The sequence below is a fragment of the Charadrius vociferus genome, unplaced genomic scaffold, assembly GCF_000708025.1.
Source record: "Charadrius vociferus isolate BGI_N301 unplaced genomic scaffold, ASM70802v2 scaffold90, whole genome shotgun sequence".
In the NCBI taxonomy this organism is placed as follows: Eukaryota; Metazoa; Chordata; class Aves; order Charadriiformes; family Charadriidae; genus Charadrius; species Charadrius vociferus.
Genome location: NW_009647222.1, coordinates 1,138,444 through 1,146,987, shown reverse-complemented (window position 1 = coordinate 1,146,987; position 8,544 = coordinate 1,138,444). Strand labels below are relative to the sequence as shown.

General features: G+C 50.6%; 1 protein-coding gene across 1 annotated transcript in view; it reads left to right on the top strand.

Moving 5' to 3' along the window:
- Positions 1-4,853: 4,853 nt before the first annotated feature.
- CACNA2D4 (calcium channel, voltage-dependent, alpha 2/delta subunit 4) overlaps positions 4,854-8,544 on the top strand; it is a 132,522-nt gene continuing 128,831 nt past the window's right edge. The window contains exon 1 of the mRNA XM_009879747.1: positions 4,854-4,942. Coding sequence (XP_009878049.1) covers positions 4,854-4,942 — 89 coding nt within the window. The remainder of the gene's footprint in view (positions 4,943-8,544) is intronic.

Below are 8,544 nucleotides of genomic sequence, written 5' to 3'. Positions count from 1 at the left end.
GCATTCATCAGCCTGGTCTCAGATGGCAGAAAAACCCTTCCACGCACAGATTCACACTGTTTCAAATGCACCCTGATGGTGTTAAAAGCAGCTAGTTTAACCCAAAACACACCTGGGAGTGAGGGAGGCATCATTTTCCCATGATGGCTGTGGTGAGAAAGGGGCCCTCAGAGAGGCTGTGGTCACCCAGCATCACCCAGCGTTGCACATCGCTCAGGTCTCACCAACCCAAACCTCCCAGGTCCCAGGCACACATCATGCCGTCAAGCCAGCCTGAGACCAAACGGCATCTCCCCATCGCATTGTGGCTTCCCGGAGCTCAGCTGGGATTGCGCAGGATCTGATGTGACCAAACAGGGAGGAAGGGCAGCGCTCAGCTGTGGGGACACCTCCCCAACCCCCAGCCCAGGGCCTGCCTGCAGCATCAGCGCTCAAGCCCAAGGGAGCCTGCAGCCCCCTTCCCCATCCCTGCTCAGCTGTTAAATCCACACCTCCCCAAACTCAGCTTGCGAGTGCTAACTCTCCACAGCGCTGAAACCTGATCAGAAGAGATTTGCATGACCAGCCAGTAAAACCACGACTAAAAGTGCTTTTCCATCACTGCTGCTGGCAGGGGTCCCCTCCTCCTGGCAGCTGCTGGGACAAGATCGGATTCTCTAGTATTGGCAAAACGCTGCATGACTGCTTTCCAAACCACCCCAAGGAACAGTTAAACCTACTCAGACAGGCCAGAGACATCGCCCTCCTGCCTCCTGAACAGGACATGAGCTCAGACATCGTTGAGAGAGCAGTTTCACAAGCAGAATGTTTGACCAGGACAGAAAGGAGCTTTGGTACCCAGATACGTATCTAAGGAGTCCTGCCAAGAGACAGTGAGAAGATCATGATCTCAGATAAATGCATCTGCTGTGAACAAGACCGCATAGTTTATTCTCATCATGCTTTGTTTTAAGTTATTCAAAACCAAAGCACATTATTCTTATTAACTGATTGTGTCCCAGATGTTTTAAGTTCAGCATCACGATGGAGCAAAGACTTGCTTTAAGGTATGTGGTGGTGGCAGGCACGCAGCAAGATCCCAGTGCCTCCAGAATGAAAAACAAGTTAGTGCTGGTCTCTTGAAATCTCTTCCCCAGTCCTGATATCTACAGTGCAAAAAGGACCGTGATGCTCCCTCCATATAGGCCCTGAGACACTGCTCCAGAGTACCCAGAAAATAGGAGGGAGCACCCTGCCTCGCTGCATGGGCCAGTTGGGAGATCAGTACCATGAGTGCCATGAGGAAGAAGCATCTCCGGTGACCAGTTTCAGCCTGATAAACCTCCTGGCAACAGGAGCAGTATCACAATGAGTTTGATGCCTGAGGAGGCTGAGACACTGTCCCATCTGCTCTTCAACTCCACGAAGTTGCACACTCTTCTCTTTGGTGCAAGGTTGTTGCCATATCCCCTGTTCCAGCTGACTTTCTAACAAAGAGACACTTGGCTGCTACAAAATGTGCCTTATTGACCAGTACGTCATGGAGAGAGGTTGCCTCAAGAGGCTGTGCCATGCCCGGCACATCTTTCTAATGTGCTTTCTCTGTGCTCAGCGTAGAGTTCCCCTTTCCTCATTTTGCCCCATTCTCCTTATATTTATCCCTCTGTAAGACTACATGTTAGTCTGCTCATTTCCAAACATTTCCAAGCCAGGGGCACCACATGAACGCATTAAACAAATGAGGATTTCTACTGTCTTTAATAAACTCTCCTCATATACTGCTTACACCACTGTTTTGATTATATTTGGTCTTGACATTTGCCAGTATCTTCTCATAACAAAATAATCCAAACTGAACTCAGGTTCTAGTAAAAACACAAATGAATAGAGCTGTTAAATCTTCGCCCTGCCTGTGAATACAGCACAAAATCGCACTGGTGTTTTTTTTATTGCCCCATGGTTTTGCATATTTAGCTCTAATTTGCTGTAGTCGCTCACCCCATACCTCTCGCAGCCTTGAATTCTCCCTCATTACATGTTTGCTTTCATTCTTTCTCATAGGATTCATTTTCTTTTTCCCCAGTCAGACCCTGCCGTTGTTTATCTCCTCCCTGTGCTCCAACTGTGCTCGCGCACTGTGGTGGCTCAGCCCTGCAGAAGTGACTGGATGCACACTAATGCCATTAAGGGCCCTCTCATCACCTGGGGGTTTACAGTTTTCCGTGCTATTTTCAATTCATCTTCAAATCCCACTCCCTTGCAACTTTAGATCATTAAGGGGTTAAGTGAGATATATCCAGTAAATGAGATAAATCCAAATAAAGGGATTTGGATCTCCCGGTTCAGCACGTTGCTGCGTTTCATTGCCATTTCTATCAGTGTTTCAGGGTTTTCCCAGACAAGAGGTCTCGCCAGAACCCATCTGGACTAAACTGGGTCCCAGCTGCAAATAGAACACAGTGGCTGGAAGGGTTAGTGAAAAGATCCTGCAAAAATCATCCACAATAACTATTTTATATGGTTCCTTGCAAAGTGGAGAGAAAATGCTGTCTGAAATGTTGATTCTCCTGCCTTCAGATCTCATTTCAGATTTTTTTCAGAACATGAATTTTTATCATCTCTTCCCTGAAATATCCAGACAGGGAAGTCTGCCACCCTGGACGCTACCCCTCATTTTTAATCCTGGTAAAGATGGAGAAATGAAACCTTGATGGTCAGTCTTCCTGGCTCCTCTAGGAGCAATCTTCTCCTTTTTCCAGGCTGCAGAGGAAGGAGGAGGCAGCAGACGCCCAGACCTGTGGTCCCTGGTCCCAGCAGCGTGAGGCCAGAGTCAGGGGAAGGGCAATCAGCTCCTTCTGTTCCCACGGGCAACACACTGCACCCCTTGGCTGCAACGAGAATTTCTGGGAGGAAAACATTCCCCTGTACTGCCGTCACCTCCAGATTCCCCCTGGGGCCATCTGGGACTGTACATACCCCTTTTCAGGGCAAGAACCCCCCTATCACCTTTTGGCCGTTTGAGAAATGCGTTACTAAGATCCAGATCTGCTCTGCCTGTTGCCCTCATATGATGACTATGGCATTCGCTGTATAGCCATGTGGTACCCTGAAGGCACTGTCTCTAGAGTGTTCGCGTGTGTAGAAATTGATTTTTTGTAGATTTTAAGGTCAGAAAGAACCATTTCAACCTTCCTGTGTAACCCTTTGCACAGACTTAATAACATCAGCTGGAAATTTCTGCCCTTCAGGCCTGCAACCTCTGCTTGAAGAAGATCGTAACTTTCAAAAAGATACTCAGTATGGAGTAAAGATTGTAATAAGTGATGAAACCATCCTATCCTGAGGTGAGTTATTCCTGTAATTACTTAATTGCTCACCCTGGGCTTTCAGCCTCTTCATCATACAATTTAACCTCTATTCCATGTTTCATGGTTTTATTCCCTTCTCTGTATTTCCTCTGCCACTTCTATTATCCCATTTAACATGCGGCAGCAATGCTGCACTCAGTAGCACATCTATAATATGTGCCTTAGTTTTACTTCAGTGCTTTGACAGCCATTTTCCCCCTCCACATCCTTACGAGAAACCTAACGACCTGGTGCGGCTTTGCATTTTATATTAAGCCATTTGTAAAGGTGCAAAAGATAATTAGAAGATACTCTAATAAACGGGTTAATTCATAGCCATAGAGTCAAGCTGCTCAACAGGTCACTCCAGTCATTTGTAATCTTTCCACTGCCGTATCTGTAGTTATTTAAAATTCATACTCCTCGTGACAATAATGAGCTTATATAGCATGCCCCTCAGCCGAGTGCTCAGTTTGCTACTTGCTGCTATTCATCAAGTTCAGCCGTTGGGCTCCTTTGATTCATTGGTCTCCAGACACAGAGGAAGGGATGGCAATCTCAATTGAATGTTGCCCGAACTGAAGTGTTCGACTATTAATAAATAATCGCTCACATTAGGAGGCGATCAGTTAAAACCGGCAGAGTCCTTTTTTTCATGACGTCTTTGCTTCCTGCTGCCCATTTTCCCTCCTCTCCTCTCGCCTGTGTGAGGTCCCCAGATGTGGCTTGGAGGACGAGTGCCTGGGCAGGACCGCGCTGGATGCTGCCAAGATGCCATCTCTTCCCGGTCTCGTCGCTCCTATGCAAACGTCATCAGCAAAGCAGCGGCACAGCACCAAACCCTCCAGTGCCTGCAGGAGTCCAACACGTGCCCCAGGCTCCTGGTCCCAACCCAAGTCCCCGGTGGGGAGGAGACTGTGCTGGGGCGACCTGCTGGAGCAACTCACCAGCATCCTGCAGTGTGACAGGGAGGCCCTGCCAGACCCAGATCAAAGGTCAGGGGGTATTTTTCGGGGGTATGGATGCGACCCCTTTAAAGCAGGCACGGCCTGACCTCTGGCTGGAGAAGCTGAGACCCGTCTTCAGGAATCAGAGTAATCCCGGGTGATTTTATCCCCACTCCACTTCCCTAAATCTGCGGCTGCTGCTGCTCGGCGAGGGGATTAAGGGGCTGGCGGGGGATTACGTAGCCGCTGCGGCTCCCAGCGCGGAGCTGCCTCCCGGCGCGGCCGCTCCTCGGGGCACGGAGACGCACTGCACCCGCGGGTGCCATTCCAGCGAGGGTCCCCAGTGGGTTTTTGGCTGCCCACCCTGCGCCAGAAACCCCTGACGGCACCCGGCAGCAGGAGCGACGTCCCCAGGGCAGAGGCAGCCGGGGTCACCCCGGGGCTTGGCCCCTCAGCATCAGGCTACCTGGCCCGGCAGCATGGCGGGGGCCGCGTGGGACCCCCACCGGGGCAGCAGGAAAGGGGGGGAACCCCCCCATCCCGCCGGCCGGTCCCCTTGCTGATGGTTGGCACATGGAGGATGGGGCCCTGGGCCGTCCCGTGGATGATGCTCTGGCTCTTCTGCCTCCTGCCCTCTGCCAGGGCCCAGACGAAGATCCCCCTGGAGACGTAAGTGTTTCCCTCTGTCTGGCGTGGGGCGTTTCTGGTGTGGAGAGGGTGATGCTGTGGGCATGGACGGGTGGGTGGGAGCACCTCCCTGGCAGTGGTGGGCACTGGGGTGCAGGCTGCTCCGGCAAGGCACGCCGCTGCAGGGGGCTCTTCTGCCTCCTGCCCTCTGCCAGGGCCCAGACGAAGATCCCCCTGGAGACGTAAGTGTTTCCCTCTGTCTGGCGTGGGGCGTTTCTGGTGTGGAGAGGGTGATGCTGTGGGCATGGACGGGTGGGTGGGAGCACCTCCCTGGCAGTGGTGGGCACTGGGGTGCAGGCTGCTCCGGCAAGGCACGCCGCTGCAGGGAGGGTGGTGTTTCCTTGAGATGGTGGTGATGGCTCCTGAGAGATGACAGGGGCACAGGAGCCGCAAATTCATTTCCCAAGTCTAGTGGGGATGCAATGCCTCATTTTCCCCATCCGTCAAGCAGAGCAATGACACTCATCTGCTTTAGTTAATCACTTTGACATCTATTAATGCTCTGCTTAATGCACTGGGCGGTAGAAGGTGAAACCAGTTTAAAGACACATTTGTAAAATACCACCCCTGGTGCCGCTTGTGGCGATTCAGGGTTCCAGCAGACGCTGCTGGTTTGCAACCTGCCGAGGATGCCCTGGGGACGCACAGCCCTGGTCAGGACCTGGCCCCGGGAGGTATCTCTTCAACACGTGTGAGGTTCAGACAGGGCAGCGCAAGGTTTGCAGCTCTTGTTCACCGTTACGTGTCGCTGGCGCTGATCCAACGCACTGGTCTGGTACACTGAAGGCTGAGAAGAGCCTCCATGCCTGCGCACATACGCCGCCTGTGTAATACACACACACACACATGCGCGTTTACTCACATGTGCGGACGTCAGGGGATGTTAGTGGGGGCAGACTAAATAGAGGAAAGAGGCCACGGCACCTTTTCTTGTTTGTTCCTGCTCCAGCCTACTGCAAAGAGCCCAACGGCCCTTCCCGGGGCTCGGGAGCGCAGGAACGCAAAGCTGAGTTGCAACACGCAGCATAAACCAGCACGGTTTCTGCACGCGCTGCCTTTGAGTCCGGGTGCTAATGCACACGCAGGGAATCTTGATGTACCTTTTTGGATGTGGGTTTGCAGGGCACCCATGCCAGCACGCGTGTCGGCATGCACGAGCAGCTCCTCCGGCACGGTCGCTGCCGGAAAGCTCCCCGCCAGCGGTGCAGCCCACCCCGGCAGCCCGCAGGAGGCTAACAGCTCTCAGCAAACCCAGTTTATAAAAACCTCACCTTGTTAAGCTGATTTGGGCAAGTTAAATCCTTTAAGGATTAAAAATGTCAGCACTGCGGTTGGTAAACGTTGTTGTGGGGCAGCTCCTCTGGAGCTGGGGTAGGTGTGTCTGCGCAGGACAGCAGGTTGGTCTGGAGAGGAGACAACACTGCCATTGAGTTTCATGAGGAGATATGTCCGCTACAGCAAACTAAGTCAGCTCAAGCCCTTTCCTGAGATTGAGAAAATCTTTTCTATTCAAAAATTGCCAATAAGGCCCTTGCAGATGTGCTCGCCAATACAGCCCACGTGATTACCAAGTGTTGCACTGACTTTAACTGGGGGCAGATCTCAGGAAACTTTGCCAACCAACTTTATTTTTGGCTGCACTATCCAACCCTTCCTCAGCAAAATGCTTCTCATTTAGGTTTCACAAAAAGGGTGCAGAGGTTATACAGAACAAAATCCAACCTTTGATAATTTCAAACCACGTAAAATAAAAATCTGCTTTCTGTGCCCGGGCACAGAAATACCTTTCGGCCTTGAGATCTGTGGCATTAAGAACCAGCCCATCCTTTCTGCTGTTTTCACCACTGAACACAAGTGCAGGGATTACAGGCAGGCAATCTCTGACCAAATCCTTTTCTGATGTGTTTGGTTATAATGTGATAGCCTTTTACTACTGAGAAAAGAGTTACGTCACTTTGCTCAATTTGGAACTTCTTCATGTACAAGAATAAAGAATAAACAATAGAAAAAGAGCTTTTCTCCCCTGGTACCAAAACCAGACCAACATTTGAATTAATCCCTGATGTTTCAAATCCACTCATGAATTTAAATAAAACACAAAAGTTGCCCTTTTCAAATGAAATCTCAGCAGAACGCTACATTGGCCAGAGGACCAAAGGGAGTAAATCAGCAGAAAATTGACCTGCTCCAGAGACTACACAGAGCAATTCTGGGGACACAAAACCAGAGGCTTTTAAACACCAGCTGGATTCAATCACAGTTGAGTGACACAAGGCTAAGTCAGCCTGGGCTGCTCCACAAGTCATGCCTGACTTTGCAGCACCACGCTCGGTTCATCGCCAACTTATTCACATCTTTATAAAGCTCACTCAGCTTTAACGCCAGCGGTGCAAAAAATCCGCTTAGTCAATTACCAGCAATGCTTCTGGGGTGCAGGTCCAGCACTGAAACCACCTCCTCTTTCCTCCTGGACACTGCTCTGCTCATAAGCTGGTGGTGGCATGGGCAGAAGTGCTTGCAGCTGTGAGAATGGTGAGGATTTGGGGCCGGCTGCTCAGCCTTTGCTTCTTGGGGCACCAGAAGCATCAGGAAATGCTGATGGGAGAGGTGAAGATCAACCTGGTCTGGCCTCTTTAGGCTGCTCCTCCTGCCTCTGTGCATCTGCTCCCCAGTTCACAGAGCCAGCAGCCTTAGATGAAATTTCTTTGCAACCTGATGAGTTTTAGACTGACCTTTTCTCTCACTTGTTTATGAAAAAAATATAGAAACCTATTTAAATTCAGTAGACTACCCTTAATTTCCTAGTACTCTAAGGTCACTCTCTTCCCTGGCAAATAATTGTCTTTTAAATATGTAAATGCCAGCATATTTCTGCCTCTGCACTTGCTCCCTTTTCAGCTTCCATGAAATGCCACCATATATTTTTAATTACCCACTCTTCAGCCCCGTCACGCAGGGCTTTAGGACCTTTGTGCCCTCTCATTCCTCTGTGCCCCCTAACTTTCCAGCCAGCCACCTGAAGCTGCCAGTCCCTGGCCCTCTCGCTCCTCCCCCCTGCCTTTGTGCCTCCTTCGTCCTCTCCTCCTCCTCGCCTCCTTTGCCTTTACCAGGGCCAGCGGGTTTTACAGCCTGACATCTCACAGAGCTGCTTCAAGAGCAGCAGAAATAATAGCCCCTGGGCCAGAGCGGTGGCTCAGAAGTAGCTACTCCCTCGGGCGGGTCTGGGAGAGACCTTCTGGCTGAGCACCCAACACCTAGGGCACCCACACCGAAATAGTGAAATTACACAAATCCCAACTGTTTTATCCTCGAGTTCTGCTGTTACTGGAAGTTTCAGGGTTCATATATTTATGTTTCTTTTGCCACATCCTCAAAGTCTAAAAACTGACCTTCCCTTTTCCTGTTTTTATGATAAGCAGAGAATCCCAAGTCATGGTGGACTTAGGGACTTCACAAACAAGCAGATCCACTAGCAGCAGGGCTGGGTTTTCTACAAAACTGTGTCTGTGGTTGGCTTCTCTACTGACTGATCATTGCCAAGCTCATATTGCAATACGAGCTTTTGCCTCAAAAATAGCATCTTT